General features: G+C 47.2%; 1 protein-coding gene across 4 annotated transcripts in view; it reads right to left on the bottom strand.

The window, feature by feature from the left end:
• ATAD2B (ATPase family AAA domain containing 2B) overlaps positions 1 to 17,481 on the bottom strand; it is a 204,523-nt gene that overhangs the window by 115,818 nt on the left and 71,224 nt on the right. For all 4 annotated transcript variants that reach the window (XM_063915299.1, XM_063915300.1, XM_063915301.1 and 1 more), the window contains exons 10-11: positions 6,145 to 6,256; positions 4,464 to 4,579 (exon numbers count right to left, since the gene is read on the bottom strand). In XM_063915299.1, coding sequence (XP_063771369.1) covers positions 4,464 to 4,579; positions 6,145 to 6,256 — 228 coding nt within the window. The remainder of the gene's footprint in view (positions 1 to 4,463; positions 4,580 to 6,144; positions 6,257 to 17,481) is intronic.

Here is a 17,481-nt window from a genome sequence, read left to right as displayed (position 1 = left end):
GTGCTGCGGTGGGCTAGCTAAATGGAAATGCTGATCCCGGGCTAAAATGCACGGCATCACCGCAGTAGGCTTAGTAGGAGCAGTCTGATGTTCTCCCCTCCTGTGTGGATATAAAGTGCAGGCAGTCCAAACAACGCGTTTCAGTTTCATAAACCTTTTTCAAGAATGAAACCGAAACGCGTTGTGTGGATATAAAGTGCAGGCAGTCCAAACAACGCGTTTCGGTTTCATAAACCATTCTTGAAATGGTCCTACTAAGCCTACTGCGGTGACGCCGTGCTTTTTAACCCGGGATCAGCATTGCCATATAGCTAGCCCACCGCTGCACCTCTTTTGGGTGAGAGACCCAAGTACAAATTGATGATCCCCATGCACTGTCACTTGATGGTACTGTGATTTATGGAAATGCACCGAGTCACTTCATTATTCTATTGCTAACGCATCGTGATAATGAATTGTACTGTACCTTTTTTTGTTCATCATTCAAAATCTGTCATTTTTAAATACAAAGTGTTACTCTTCATTGAGACATTAGGGAGATCTCAGCGCCAACTGTATATACCTTATTTGCATATCTATAGTTTTGCGGAACATAGTGCTCATTCCATTTCCGGTATACACGTGGCAGCTCTATATCCCCCTCACTGCGTGGTTAAAGGTGTATCTGTTCCTCCAGACAGGACATTGTATAGACCTCGACGTGAGGGGGGCCTGTCCCTGACGGATTTATATCTTTATTATGTGGCCACACAGGTAGCTCAATTGGGGGAATGGGTTTCTCTTGGGGATTATGGTAACCTCCCTGTGGCCCTTCTGGATAAAGCTGGCCTCGCGTTTTCTCCGCTGCAATTCCTATTAGCTCGCTCTTCGATTGCTTCTCTTCCTCCCATATTGCAACAAGCACGACAGGTTTGGCTTGCAGTGGAGAAACTACTGGGGGATGGTACTGTTGACCCTTGCTCACCTTTGTGGAATAATATGGCTTTTCCAGAGATTCAGTTGCTGGACAGTGGCCCGGGGTGGTCCTCTTGGTATTTCAGCTGTGAGTCAGCTGTACCAGGGCAGTGTCCTTCATACGTTTGAATACTTCTCAAACGCATATGCTGTTCCTAGACACTACTTTATTCGTTACTTACAGCTCAGACATGCCTTATCCGCACAGTGGGGTAATGCTCCCCTCCAATTCTCAGACTCTCCCGTTCATGCGTTAGTTCGTAACATGCGTGGGCATAGGGCTGTCTCGGCTCTCTACTCCTCTCCTCCTCTGGACGTGGTGGCTTAGCATCATTAAGAGATAAATGGGTGTCTGACCTGGGTGCTCTCGAAGAGGAGGACTGGGATTGTATGCTCAGCTCTCCTAGAACTCCTACAGCCTATGCTAGGTTCCAACAAGTCCAGCTCTATATTCTGCACAGAATTTATTGGACTCCAAGTAGGCTATTTCGCATAGGTGGATTACCGTCCAATGCTTGTCCCAAATGCAGGGCTATGGATGCTGGCTTCTGGCATCTGCTCTGGCTCTGTCCATGTGTTTCTACTTACTGGGAGGAGGTGACAAACTGTATCCGTGATACAGGTATTCAGTTCCCTATTCTGACCCCTCGCATATGTATATTTGGACTGGATTTGGTGGAATCTCTCAGTGGCCCTCTTAAAATGGATCTTAGTAACCTACTTACCTTGGCACGCGCCTGTATCGCCCGTACCTGGATGGCACGGAACCCTCCCACCTTTCATGCTTGGAAGGTGCTTGTTAACACTACGCTCTCTCATGAGCGTTGTTTGTATACTAAACGTAAACGTTCGGGTAAATATGATCAAAATCTGGGATCTGTGGATGAAGTCTAGATACTCCATTGATTCCCCACCCCATTGTAAGGAATTGGTTACTTGTGTTCTCCTTGCCTTTGACACCCGCCGAATTACCCTCTCCATACAGTAATGTTTTATTTGACGATCTCTGAATTCTCTCTGCTATATGTTTGCTCAAACTCTGTATGTTAGACTGTGCAGTGCATATTTGTATATTTTTGTTTGCCTGTGACAGATCTACTGCTGCTGATTTCCTTCAAGAAATGCAAAGTTCTTTTTCTTTTGTAATTTTAATGTTTTCTCTATTTGTCTGCATGTCTCTTTTTTTGAAAAATGAATAAAATACACGATTTAAAAAAATAAAAAAAGGATTGACTTGTTTGAAAAGGTCTAAAAAAATATTAAAGTTACCCACATAAGCACATGGAGTATATACAAACACAGTTAGGGCCATGGTGGGAATTAAACCCAAGAACTCAGTGCTGTGAGGCAGTAATGCTAACCATTACATATGCACTTAAGATTCAATTACTGAGGTGTGGTTTCCTTAAATACCGCTATAAACTTTCTGTTCCCCCACTTGGATAATTATCCGATAACTATTTCTATCTCAGTATCCACAGGATAAACCTTGGGATATGAGGTAGCATCAGCAGATTGGCACCAACGATCAAAGCTTTCAGCCTCCCAGAATGCAACAGGCCAGTTCCCTATATCCCCGTCTACTGGCTCAGTCAACTCAGTTGTTTTCCAAAGCTCAAGGCAGGAGCATCAGAGAGCACTAATCAGGCAAGAAGAACAAACATGCACACCCTTCCGTACAAGGTGGTAGAGGTTAGTAGGCGAAAGGCTCCTCAAATCAGGTGCGTCAGGGTGGGATCCCTTTGGACTTAGGAGAAATAGTTAGACGGTAAGTCTACCATAACTCCGTATTTCCCCTGCAGGGTCCACAGGTTATCCACAGGATAAACACTGGGATATCCCAAAGCAAATTTAGTGGTGGAGACTCTCCTGATTGGACAGGAGAATCCTTCAACCGAATACAGCATCCTGAGAGGCAAAGGTATCAAACACATAATGTCTAATGAATGTGTTAATAGAAGACCATGTGGCTGCATAACATATCTGTTCAGTTGAAGCACCACGTTGTGCTGCCCATGACGGATCTACCTTATGAGTAGCGTAAGCAGAGACATTAGCCAGAATAGGGAGATCAGCTTGAGAATATGCTTCTGGAATAGTCATCCAAAGCCACCTTGCCAGTGCCTGCTCGACAGCAGGCCATCCTCTCTTGTGAAATCCATAGATAATAAAGAGTGTGTCCATCTTCATTATCCACATCCAATTATGCATCTGTCACAGAAAGGTCCAGCCCTTGGAAAGCCTGTACTACAATTTCTTAGTTAAGGTGGGATTTAGACACCACCTTAGGAAGATAACCAGATTTTGTTCTAAGAACCGATCTGGATTCAAAAAAAAAAAAAAACTTTAGCTGTCAATCATTTCAGATCCACTAGCTTCAGTGGTTCAAATGGGGCAACCTGAAGAGTCTAAGACTAAACTTAAATCCCAAGGCACTGTAGGTGGAACAAACAGAGGTTGGATGTGAAGCATTCACTGGAAAAAACTGCGAACTTCTTGTAGGTTATCGTGGTCCGGCTGTTGCTGTACCTAAAAAAACTGAACTGCCTGAGCCAGGAGGCAGGTACATAGGGGACTGGGCTGTTGCATTCTGGGAAGCCGAAAGGTTTGATCGTTGGTACCAATCCGCTGACACTACCTCATATCCCAATGTTTACCCTGTGGATAACCTGTGGACCCTGCAAGAAAAATAAACCTTTACTAAATATAGCCCTTAAGGCCACCATACACAGGTGCGATTTCTCCTACGGTAGAAATTGCAGCCGATGCCCCTTGAGCATGCGGTCCTTCTGCATGTGACATGTTGCATGCGATCCCGTTCCCCACCCCGAGTCGGTGGTCGGATGTGCAGCACGTCCGATCTCCGTCTCGGATGCACACATCGGATCCGACCTCATGTCAACACAGACAATTTGGCCAGATTTCATCCGATCTATCGGAATCGGATGAAAATAGGCCAAATCGGACCTGTGTATGTGGGCCTTAAGACTGTCTATACAACAACCTAAGTCTGATCTGATGGCCAAAGAAAAGAAAATTTTTAAAAGGAATGTACAAGTTGCAATATCAGGCTCTTCATTATGTATAACCTGTAACAGTGATTTTCACCTCCTCAATGACTAGGATACTTAGCGCATTAACATCCACACTAAAATTCAGGATTAGGAGATTATTTGATTTAGCACGAAAAAACTTTTTATAGTCTATATTGGAGAATTTCAGATTTTCAGGGTCAAATTCGGTTCCTTTCACATACTTTCTACTGTAGGAGCCCAAAGAACACGTCTTAAAAAATGCCCACCTTACTGAAAAGGTCTTTATGAAGGGGGGGGGGGGGGGGGGGGCAAACGCGTTTTGAGGTTTGGGAAGTATGTATTCTGCGAGACTTTCACGTGTGACACTAGCAGCAACACTCCAGTTACAGTGGGAAACATTTTTGGAAAACACAGGAGCAATACTAAAACAGACCATGCCTAGCGAAACACACACAGGGACCCTTCAGCACGTACCTGGGGGGCTGGATTTTAAACTTCTCAAAGATCTCTGGGTACAGGAGGGGAAACACGACCATTTCTTTCAATGCATAAATGTGCTGGCTGAGACCGCCGACGCTATCAAACCGCACCTGGAGGAGAAGGAGAGCGGCAGTCAGCACAGTCTAACCAAGCGGTCATTCAGAATATAATCCGATTGCTTTGCTGCAATGACAATTCGCATTAGTGCCCTTTCCATCAGTAAAGTCAGAGCCTACACAAATGAAAAGGTGGCCCATCAGGATGCAGTCCACATCCCGGTGGTCATGTGACCAATGCCGGAATCCCAACACCACTCTGAATCCTGGTACTGGAACACTGACATCTCGAAGGGAAATATCGGAGTGGCGGTTAGAGCCCACAGGGTTTAGGGATGGGCTGTAGGGGGGGGGAAGCTGTAGGGCACCCCGAGTCTTCGATATAGCCGCCACCTCCGGTGACTTAGCCATAGCCACCACCCGCACTCTTAGCCCTAGCCAACACCCCTGGAGGGTAAGGGTCCGCTGCCATCCTGTATCACATCCGTGCCGTCTACACTGGATTCCATCGTGTCATAGGTTACCTGGGTGTGCGTTGTGAACAGTTACCGTGAAAGTGCCCCCATACTTTTCTGTTTCGCTGGATAGACCTACAGGAAGTGTAGGTAACGAGCGCAAACTGATTATATACACACAGACACACACACACACGGACAGATCCTGGATCTCTGGTTAGTCACAGTAATAAGCCTAATGGCCCGTACACAGCAAGTTACTGACGGGGAACATTCTCTCACGGGCTGCCTCGCCCACCTCATGTTACATGTATGCACACCTTCAGCCTCTTATGCACTTGCTCTAGTGTTATGTATTTGGTACACACAGTTTTGTGGCACGTCTCAAAATAAAATACTGTACAAGGGCAAAAGGACACCATCAAAACCAGCAGGGCTTGGAAATGACTGCACGTATTATCACATGTGCATGTCATACATAGATAGATACTAGTAACGGATTTGGCTACGTTCCATTGGTGCTTCAACACACAGAACCACTAACATTAAAAGAAAAAAAAAAAATCCTTAAAAAAAAAAAAAACTTTGGATAGATGAAAATATCCAGCCATGGGGTAAATGCCTGTGTTGATTTTCGGTTAACATTAGCCACGCAGTATAAAGAGCATTGCTGTAATTTTATGGTATCATAGCCCAACATTAAAAAATCTCAGCTCATATGCTGGTGGAATATAGCAGCCAGAGTCACTGGTGAGGGGCTGAGTATCTCCCAAATGTCAGAGTTCCAAGGGATAAAAGTCCACAGCACCTCTATTAGAGATGAGAAGGTGGACTCGCTGGAGGGAAGAAACATTAGCAGGACAGTAGAGCCGAGCAGAGGACTTTATTGAAGGTCATCAGATGCACAATGAGCACTGGCACCAGCTCGGGTGGGAATGGCCCAAATGCCAAAAACATCTTTCGTTTTAAGTTATTTATTTCCATAAAAAAGGGAACTTAGGAGTTTCCGGTATCACTGCAGATAATGCTGGCTGGAGTTATTACTGTATTAGGGACAAGTTCCAGCATGTGCCGAGATTTCACCCACTGAGCAGCAAGATTTAAAGAGTCATTTTTTTTTTCAAAAGGGTTTCTTCACAGATCGAGTGGGAATACAGTACTTACCGATCGATCCAAGTTCATGGGGTCTACATCTGCCAAACTGGCTCCAACCTTTACCCGTTCACGGAGGATGCCACTGGCTAGGTCCTCAGCCCTGAGGTTCATGGGCAGACACCTATCACAAAAGAAGCAAGAATGCAGTCAATGTAACAGAGCAACTGGATGACACCCAGGAGGAAATGCACTAACCGTTGGAGGGTGATAAAGTGTAGAGCACAGGTTCTCAAACTCGGTCCTCAGGACCCCACACAGTGCATGTTTTGCAGGTCTCCTCACAGAATCACAATTGAAATAATTAACTCCACCTGTGGACCTTTTAAAATGGGTCAGTGAGTAATTAATACACCTGTGCACCTGCTGGGTTACCTGCAAATCATGCACTGTGTGGGGTCCTGAGGACCGAGTTCGAGTACCCCTGGTGTAGAGAGATAAAGTACCAGCCAGTCGGCTCCTAAAGGTCATTTCTCGGTCATCCATCTGGGGGACGCTGCGTCTGTACTGATGGGTTACAGTGTGTGGGAGGGAGCTTTGGCACAGAACCTATCAAAAGGAACTCCTCCCATCTCCAGCCTGACCAGCCCAACACCTCAGTTTAAGTTTTGTGCCTGGAGAGTGCAGGCACAGTTCCTGTCTGTTAGATTTTAGTTAGGTTTTACTTGTTTTGTTTTCATTTATTGAAGCAGATCCTAAGTCCCTGTTTACAGGCGACAGGTATCTGAGTGTAGGGTCTAGTTTGTGAGCTCTCCCCACTCTATGCAGCCTACGGGATAGTCACCACTCCTGACACTGGGGTCCCCCCTCTCTCCTATCCGTTGTTAAGAAGGCTTCTATGGGTATGTTCTGCAGCCACAACCAGGTCCCTGTGTTGGGCTGTTTTTACAGTGTTATTTGAGTGTGAGTGTGTGTGAGTGTGTGTGAGTGTGTGTGAGTGTGAGTGTGAGTGTGTGTGAGTGTGAGTGTGAGTGTGAGTGTGTGTGTGTGTGTGTGTGTGTGTGTGTGTGTGTGTGTGTGTGTGTGTGTGTGTGTGTGTGTTGTGCGTGTTGTGCTGGTTACGGCGCGCGCGGTGAAGGGAGAAGTGATGCACTTCACAGCCGCCCTTGGCGGCGCCAGGCAGGGCGACCAGGCTACGGCACTTCTTATTGCCGCCGGTCACCGCTGTTAGAGGCGCGCGCCGCCGCACCCGACTTCCACTGGCCGGCGCGGCCGTGTTGGTGACAGTTAGCCACGGCGGAAGCGGTCAGTCTCCCGCTTAACAGCGCCGCCCACCTCAGTCTGTGGGGGCGGATTTTTCTCACCGGGCGCCATTTTCTCCACACTACTGCATGCGGGGGACGCTGCGCGCCACATCACACACACACAGCGGGGCTCTCACCTTACGTAAGGGATCGCCCAACCGCAAGTATTTTGTACATCAATCCCCACTAGGGGCTGTGATTATTTTTATTAATAACTGATCCAGTAGCCTAGGGTTAGGCACTATTGTCTGCTAACCGGGAGGTCCTATGTCCCTAGTACTAGTTTTCCCTTTTTGTGTTTTCTTTATCTAAGGGGGATTTTGTTTATAAAAAAAAAAAGTAGATAAGGGTTTAGGAGTAGCTTTTGTCAGTCCTTCTTAACACCCCTCTTTTTTAGCATAGCCTTGATCATTAGATTTGCAGGATGGCCAATAAGCCAGACAAATCTGCTAAGGGGAAGACAGGCTCTGCTGTTTATTTTGCTTGTTCCCAATGCGGATCCAAACTTTCTAATGGTAGCACGGGTCCAGATTCTCTCTGCACTACATGCTCTGGGACACCTGTAGTCGAACAGTCTAGTGGGTAGACAGATCAGTCGGTACCTCTCTGGGCTAGGAACATAGCTGATGCTATTGCGAATTTGCGTCAGTCTCAGTCAGGTTCTCATACAGATCAGCCTGCTGAGGAACCATTTTGGGCTAGGAATATGGGTAAATGTCTGTCGGATTTAGCTCAGTCTATTAATAAAATTGTGACTACTTCGGGCTCAGCAGCCTCAAAACGTCAGCACCCGCTACCTGCTATCACCTTTCCTGGTGAGGAGGCAGATCCAGACACTCCTTTGGAAGAGGGAGAACTGGATCCTGAGTGGGAAGATTCATCCGCTTGGGAAGAGGAGGAATGGTCGGTAAATTCAGGTGTCAGATTGTTAATTGAGGCCATACGTCAGACACTTAATGTTCAGGATACGGTGGAGGCGGAGACTTCTTCTGCCTTTTTCAAACGTCAGAAGAGACAAGTAACGGTCTTTCCTTCCTATTCATATTCTGCAGATATTTTGAAAGAACCTTGGCTTTAGCCGGATTCAAGGTTTCAGGCTGCTAAGAAATTAAGGTTTCTTTATCCCTTCGCGGAGCAGGATACCAGGTTCTGGGAGACTGCTCCAAAAGGTGGATGCTCCTATTTCTCACCTGGCGAAGGCCTACGGTAATTCCTTCAGTGCAGTCAGCGACATTAAAGGATTCCACGGATAGGAAGATTGAAGCAATTCTTAAGTCTATGTTTACCTTACCAGGTGTTTCACTGATTCCAGTTCTCGCTGGTGCCTGGGTACTTAAAGCTGTAGATGAATGGTTGGTGCAGGTGGTGACGGGGATGCAATCTGATGACCCATCAGAGACTATCCAACTAGCGGAGCAGATTTCTGAGGTTATCAATTATGTAGGGGAAGCCTTGTTGGATTCAGCTTCATTGCAGTCGCGCGTTTCTGCTCTGGCGGTTACGGAACGGCGTTCGCTCTGGCTTCGTGTTTGGAATGCTGATTCTGATTCCAAACAGACACTGACAGCTGTCCCCTTTGAGGGTGAATACCTCTTTGGTCCGGAACTTAAGAAGATTATCTCCGATACCACAGGTGGCAAGAGTCCATTTCTTCCTGTTGCTCCTCAGAAGACGAAATCGACTAAGTTTCGTTCCTTTCGCACTCAGGGCAGGGGCAGTTTCCGGCCCTTTCTAGACTTTTCCAGGTACCCACGGAGAGGTGCATACCTTGGTAGGGGATCACAGGCATCCCGCAGGCCGGCGGTTAAGCCAGCCGACAAGCCTACCGCATGACGCGGGGAGATCTTTGGAGGGATCCTTGGTAGTGGGAGCACGGTTACTACACTTCCGGGAAGCGTGGCTCCTGTCGCAACCGGATCGGTGGGTAACAGGGGTAATATCCCGAGGGTACATTTTGGATCTGGAGGAACCTATTCCAGACCGTTTTTTCATCACTCCCCTTCCAAACGATCCCTCCAGACGACAAGCGCTAATTCAGGCTACTTTCACACTTTTACGAGACGGAGTAATTCTTTCGGTTCCCAGGCTACAACAGGGTCAGGGTTTTTATTCAAGTCTTTTTCTTGTAAGCAAACCGGACGGTTCGTTTCGACCCATTTTGAATTTAAAAAGCCTGAACCCGTATCTTGCTGTCCAAAAATTCAAGATGGAATCGATTTGTTCGATTATCGCTGCAATGGGACAGGAGGAGTATTTGGCATCTATCGACATAAAAGACGCGTACCTTCATGTTCCAATTTGGTCCGGTCATCAGCAGCTGTTGCGGTTCGCAATCGGTCCTTGGCACTTCCAGTTTCAGGCTCTTCCTTTCGGTCTCTCCACGGCCCCTCGAGTGTTTACAAAAATATTGGGCCATGTAGTGGCGGTACTCAGATGTCAGGGAGTCAACATTACTCCTTACCTGGACGATTTGTCGATAAAAGCTCCGTCTCCGGAGCTTCAACAACATCTGCGACTCAACACAGACACACTACAATCTTTTGGATGGATTGTGAATTTCCGGAAATCTTCCTCGACTCCCTCTCAGGAGATGAGTTTTCTAGGTCTCCTTTTCAACACAAAAAGTCAGAGGGTTTTTCTGCCTCAGGACAAACTCCAGGACCTCCAGTCGAGAGTCCGTTGCCTGTTACAATTACCGCGGGTCTCCATTCTCCGATGTATGCAAGTACTGGGCAAGATGGTGGCGACCTTCGAAGCAGTACCGTATGCCAGGTTTCATGCTCGGGTCCTTCAATCTCAGATATTGGGCTCTTGGAATCAGGCGGGCCCACGTCTGGACTTACAATTGTGCCGCCTGTCGACTCAGACTTGACAGTCTCTTCATTGGTGGCTACACAGTCCAAATTTAACAAAAGGGCCCCGTTCACCGTCTGGTCTTGGATGATGATCACCACGGACGCCAGCTTCACCGGTTGGGGGGCAGTGTTTCAAACCCATCACTTCCAGGGACTCTGGAGCGGTCAGGAATCACGGTTACCAATCAATATTTTGGAGTTGAGCAATTCGCTATGCTCTGATTCAGGTACAGACCAGTGTTCAGGGTCACCCTGTACGAATTCAATCAGACAACGCCACGGCGGTGGCTTACATAAACAAACAAGGAGGAACTCGCAGCTGGAGAGCGATGAAGGAGGTTGCACATATACTCCAGTGGGCGGAACAGTGGATCCAGACTCTCAGCCATTCACATTCCAGGCGTCGACAACTGGGAAGCGGACTTCTTAAGCCGTCACACGATACATCCGGGAGAGTGGGAACTTCATCAAAAAGTCTTTCTAATTCTCGTGTCTCTCTGGGGAATACCCGACATAGACCTCATGGCGTCTTCTCGTCTCAACCTGCCCCGGCACGGGTCCCGGACTCAGGCGGCGCTGATCGATGCATTGACAGCTCCGTGGCAGTTTCAACTGGGATACGTATTTCCACCATTTCCTCAGATACCGCGACTGCTTCAACGCATTCGAAGAGAGGGTCTTCCAGTCATTCTTGTGGCGCCAGACTGTCATGGTCTCCCGTGGCACGCTCTTCTTCGCAGTATGGTGGCCAAAGACCCGTTCCGGCTACCTCTGCGACCCGATCTACTTCTACAAGGTCCTTGTCGCCACCAAGATTTAAGTCGTCTGGCTTTGACGGCATGGTTCTTGAATCTAAGATATTAAGAGCTAAAGGGTTCTCTAGGCCAGTGGTAAAAACCATGATTCAAGCTAGATAACTGGTTACTTCTCGTATTTATCATAGGGTATGGCGTATCTACATAGCTTGGTGTGATAAGCGTGTACTGTCACCACACCTTTTTCATTTACCGCGTCTATTGTCCTTCCTTCAGGAGGGATTGACTAAAGGACTTCATTTATCCTCCCTTAAGGGTCAAGTTTCGGCATTGTCGGTTCTTTTTTTAAAGACGTTTGGCTATTATTCCGGAGGTTCAAACGTTCCTTCAGGGTGTACTCAGAATTCAACCTCCTTTTGTTCCTCCGGTTCCATCCAGGGATTTAAATTTGGTTCTTCGGGCTCTTCAGAGGCCTCCGTTTGAGCCATTAGAAGTTGTCGACTTGCGTTTTCTTACTCTGAAGGTGGTCTTTCTTTTGGCCATTGCTTCGGCCAGGCGTGTTTCTGAGTTAGCAGCTCTTTCGTGCGGACCGCCTTTGTTGGTTTTTCACGACGATCGAGTGGTCCTTCATACAAAACCTTCCTTTTTACCAAAGGTTGTATCAGCCTTCCATATGAATTAGGACATAGTACTCCCGGCGTTTGTTCCTGAACCTTCTGGACGAGATTGTCATTTGGCATTGTTGGATGTTGTTCGAGCCTTGCGCATTTATTTGTCCCACACAGAGGCTATTCGTCGTACGGATACCTTGTTGGTTTTAATTGACGCACCCAAACGTGGCTGGCCGGCCTCTGAGAACACTGTGGCACGCTGGCTTAAGTCGGCTATTCAACAGGCCTATATTTCTTCAGATTTGCCTGTTCCTGGCTCGTTGAGGGCTCATTCGACTAGAGCTGTTGGAGCCTCTTGGGCTGTTCGCGGTGGTGTGTCTGTTGAGCAGCTGTGCAGAGCGGCAACTTGGTCTTCCGTGCATACCATTACCAGGTTTTACCGTTTTCATACTTTTGGATTGGAGACTGCCTCTGTTGGGCATCAAATTTTTCGGACGGCTCTGCCATCTGGTTCTCCCTCCTCTACTTAGCTGGCTTTGGGAAATCCCATCAGTACAGACGCAGTGTCCCCCAGATGGGTAACAGAGAAATAGGGATTTTTGTTGCTTACCGTAAAATCTCTCTTTTTGATTCCATCTGGGGGACGCTGCGATCCCTCCCATATTTTTGCCTGGTTCATTGGTTGTATTCTGTGTGCCTCGTCTGGCTTTGCTAAACGTTAACGGAGGTGTTGGGCTTGTCAGGCTGGAGATGGGAGGGGTTAGAGGGGGGAGGAGTTTCTTTTGATAGGTTCTGTGCCAAAGCTCTCTCCCACAAACTCTAACCCATCAGTACAGACGCAGCGTCCCCCAGATGGAATCGGAGAAAGATTTTACGGTAAGCAACAAAAATCCCTATTTTGCACACAAAGCCTGTAACATGGAAGTTAGGAGCTGATTGGCTGGTACTTTATCTCTCTCCACAGCTTAGTACATCTGCCCACCAAAGTAAAACAGGCTAGATATTACGCAGACATCGGGAGTATAGACAAGGCGGCTGTGGGTGAGAAAACAGACCTATTCCTTGTAGGGCCACTAATGTGTCTGGTGAGTATAGATGGCGTGTGTCTATATACACAATGCCACAGAAGATGGGAAACAGTGTTAGGCTACATGTAAGGAAGAGAGTTTCAGATAAAAAAGCCAATGGGTCTTTCACGAAGTAGCTGACTTTTCACGAAAGTGGCGCCGGGCCGTCAGTGACTATCACTGCTGCACAAGACTTGAACGTTCCACTATACAACGTCATTCTTACATTGCCGTTGTTAAACAGTTCCACCAATGCCGTGTCTGCATTGCTTGCCCCTATTTCGTGACTAAGTAAGTGGACCCTCCTCTTACCAATCCGTTGTAACAGATGTTAGAGGACAGGCTGCCCGGGCACTGGTCAGGCTGAATATTACCGAGCTGTCAGCTATGTATTTACTGGGTTTTTAAAAACACCATAAATTAATTTTCCTAATTTTGGAACATTGAAGCGGTAACTTTTAAAAAGCCTTTTAGAGGAATGATCTTTTAGCCAATGGCTAGGGCATTCAAATGAAAGAACCCCCTGTAACGCTTTAATGACGGAAGCAGTCATCTGTCATCATGAACACAGTGTTTGTCACATTATGTAACTCTGAAATTCCTAACAACTATTTTCATTTGAAAGTGTAGCGGAAATCAAACTGATCTCACTTGGGTTATATAGACAGAGGGCTCTATAGATCACAATATGTATATTTAATGTGGACGTGACAAATTATATTCACCTAAATTTGCATAGTAAAACTCTAAAAACTTTCATTTGTAGTAAAAATAAATAAGTGTATTACGCGCTTATTAATGTATTGTACATCTGCTCTGTCAGATTTGATCGCTGGTATTTTTGATAGAGACGAGCGCTATTTAAATGAAAGGATATGTATAGACACTGTACAAAAAAAATTTAAAAATAAAAAAAATAAAAAAGAGGGAAAGAAATTGGGTAGTTAAAAAAAAAGACTAACGTTTAAGCTCTTTTTTAGGATTTGATTGCTGTGACCCAGGGTTCAGAGGATGAAGGATATTATTTTATTTATTACCAGTTAATTACATAGTGCAGACATATTCCGCAGCGCTTTACAGATAACATATGGCCATTCACATCAGTCCCTGCCCCAGTGGAGCTTACAATTTATATTATATGGTGGTAAGTTGAGCTGTCCCTATATTACTTATCCATCCTTGTCCTTCTGGCGGTGTGGATCAGCAGTAATTTCCAGGAAAACACTGCAATGTAGCATTTCGTATGCAGACACGGCTGCAGTAGCACACAAAAGACAGGCATGCTGTATATCACTTTAATCAGCAGAATCTGCTTTTACGACTTATTCGCATAGCAAATGAACAAAAAGACACCTGGCGTTAGTAAACGTGCTCACGTCTAGGCCCGACTAGAAGGGCTGTTTGACATGACTGCAGGAGGCTGAAGGAGGAAACAACTGCTGGTGCCCAGCGATGACCTCACTTTCTTCTGTGCTGTTACTCTCTGATCGCTCTCTCTCCAACCTTTCATGCCACGCTATGCACTTTCAAGGATAGGGTGGTTGTGAAAGGAACTAGTATACAGGGACAGCTCAAATTGAGGAGGGAGTGCAGCAGAGATCGGAAATAAGTCTCAAAACCAGGGATCCCCAATATTCAAGGTACCCCCTGAAAATATTGCTTAATAGGCACCTAAATGAAAGAACACATCTTTGTTTTAAATACTCAGTACAACACCACATATTTAAATTAACAACTATTACAGTATAGCTGGATAGAAAATATAGGTGTACTATATAAGAGGTTTAGGACAGTATTCTATTACCAGCAGTAGCCTTGGCCTTTAACTCCGGGGCTATTCAACTGGACTCCTGACTTCACACAATAGCCTCGTTAATAGACGTTCACACACAGAATCCATGAAAAAAAGTCAACGGATTTGGGCGTTTACCAGGTCGCGGCACCTAACACTTTGGTTATCGGGGATTTTTTTCTCGACCCACTGAGGGTGATGGAAAAAAGAATTCCAATATTTCCTTGCTTCGGGGCTAAGTGGATCGCCCCAGGAGATCAATTAGCCCCCAGCCTCAGTGTGCTTTTGATTAAATAAAGTAAATGGATGCCGCACATCAGCATCTTTCTTCGTGTATATTATTTTCCAAACCCAACCTCCTATGGAGACCTTTATCGTCAACTTTTTTTTTTTTTTTAAAGTATAAGCACTGTGGGGGGCGTGGCCACGGCGGTGAAGGAGTAGGCAGCAGATCCCAGGAGCTCCCCGATCAAATTACTCCTGAACCCATCCTGAGTCCCTCCGGAGTGTCTATTCCCCAGTGCTGGTCCCCCCTCACCTCAGGGCAGCGGCGGGCACCCTCGTCCGCGGTTTCCGTGTGCTGGCTGACCGCGGCGGACGACTTCCGGAATTGCGGCATGTGACTCCTCCGGATCCCCGGCCTCCAGTTTGGCGCTCCCCGGCCGCACGACTCCCGGGGCCTCAGTGGCGGGCGGGCGGCGCTGTCTGGCTGCAGGAGGCACCTTGGAGGACACAGTTATCCCTCCTACGCCTGGTTGGATGAGGCCCAGGGCTTGCTGGCTGGACGACGCAGACAGGTACTCCAGGGGAAGGGGAGAAGTGGAGAGGTGCCTGTGAACCCGGGGGCCATTTTGGGTGTAGCTCCACACATAGCCTCACTGCACAGCTCTCCCATTCTACCCTGCAGGGGCTGCATATAGCTTGGAACTGACAACTGTTGTGCTGTTCTAATATCTCACAGTGTACTACACACCAACATCCTAACTTTGCCTCCTGGAATTTGCTGCAGGATATTCTCTCCTCAATATTACCTTTATTTTTACTTTGACACAAAGCCTGTGCTTCCTATCCATTGATATATTGACCTAAAGATCGGGCACGGTTGCTTTCCGGCACTGAATACATACAACCTCGCTGCTTCCGCCTTCTGATTGCACTTCTATATTGCGACCCTATCCGGGGGTTTGTGTGACTGCTCCTTGTTCAATATGGTTAGAAACGGCCAGAGTGCGGCCGCAGCCAAACTGGAGAGATTTGTTAGGCAACCCAACCCCAGGGTGTCATCGGCTCCTCCTCAGGGAGCCTCTCCAACACACTCATGCTCCCCCCTCTGCGTCTACTACCAACTCCCCAGCGGCAGCAGAGGCGCCGTCTATCCAGCAGGTGCTGGAGGCTATAGCGGGCAGTGAACAGCGTCTCTCCGATAAGATGGAGAAGGTGCAGTGCGATCTATCCTTACTCCGACAAGATGTTCAGCGTATCCGTGAGAGAGTGGGTGAGGCGGAGACACGCGTCTCCAACTTGGAAGATGTGTGTGGCCCCCTCAAGCAATCCGTGTCCACGGTGACCCAGCAGGTTTCCTCCCTCCAAACCAAGCTTCTAGACATGGAGGGTCGGCTGCGTAGAAACAATGTAAGATTTGTGGGCCTGCCTGAGAGAGAAGAGGGCTCGCAGCCGGAGGACTTCCTCGAATCTTGGCTTAAAGAGATGTATGGCGCGGAATCCTTTACGGCCCAATTCACGGTGGAGCGTGCACATAGGATACCATCTCGGCCGCTACCTCCTGGTGCCCCTCCTCGCACCTTCATTGCCAAATTCCTGCATTATAAGGATCGTGACTCGGTGCTCTGCCTGGGTCGTACGAAGGGCCCGTTGGTCCGTAATGGAGTCAGGGTGTCGGCCTTCCCAGACTTTGACGCAGACGTCCAGAAGGACCGAGCCCAGTTTATGCCTATTAAACGACGTCTGCGAGACCTCAACCTCTCATACTCCATGCTGTTTCCCTCTCGGCTCCGGGTTGTGGCGGATGGGGAGACCAAGTTCTTTAATTCTCCTAAAGAGGCGGCCCAATGGCTGGACAGATTTGCACCGGGTGCTCGTCAGCTGGCTCCGGACTGACTCCCTGCGTTGAAGATGCTGGGATCTTGACTACCGGAGGAGACGACCATAGTTCGGGGAGCCCCCCCCCCTTGCTTTGGTGGCTCAAGACTTTTCACGTTCAAGTGGTACTGGTTAAAGAGGTTTAGCGGAGAATCTAGGCCTTCTTAGCATTTGGTAGTTGGGGTTGGTTGTTTGGGATACAAGTATGCCGGTGTTCGGGGTGGTGTACGGGAAGGGGAAGGATGGTTGGGGAGCTGCCAGTTGCGGCTCCTCTTGCTGTTTTCGGTTTTCTTTCTTTAGTTTGTTATTTTTCATATCTATGTATTTTCTGAAACAAGGATGTTTAATATACCAGATGTTATGGCTTACAACGCAGGGCTTGTATATGATATATGTTGCTGCTGCTAATAGTGCTGATTCTCAGATATATCTTGAGAGATGTCTATCCGTGTGGCTCATAGAGTTTACCTGGGGTCATGATTAATCTGAAATTTCTGGCATGGAATGTCCGAGGTTTGAATAATAAAATCAAACGCTCCTTGGTTTTAAATATGATTAGGAAATATGACCCGGATATTGCATGCCTCAGCGAGACCTACTTAGAGGGAAATAGGTTGTTATCTCTACGACGGGCTTGGGTGGGATGGGCTTACCATGCCTCTCATTCCTCCTTCTCCAGGGGTGTGTCTGTTCTGATTAAAAAAATCGGTGCAATTTGAGTTAATATCGATCAAAACTGACCCGTATGAAAGATTTGTATTTCTAGAATGCAAACTGAGCTCCCAGCCCTATTACATTTTAGCGATGTATGTCCCCCCTCCTTTTTCATATGCTGTGTTGCAGCAAGCTGCCTCTTTTATAGCTTCCTCTCCTGCCACCCCGGTGATATGTCTGGGTGATTTTGATAATATACTAGATTCGTCTT

This window comes from Pseudophryne corroboree, chromosome 4 (genome assembly GCF_028390025.1).
Source record: "Pseudophryne corroboree isolate aPseCor3 chromosome 4, aPseCor3.hap2, whole genome shotgun sequence".
NCBI classification, from domain to species: domain Eukaryota; kingdom Metazoa; phylum Chordata; class Amphibia; order Anura; family Myobatrachidae; genus Pseudophryne; species Pseudophryne corroboree.
Note: the sequence above shows the minus strand (reverse complement) of the source record. Positions and strands in the feature narration are given on the sequence as shown.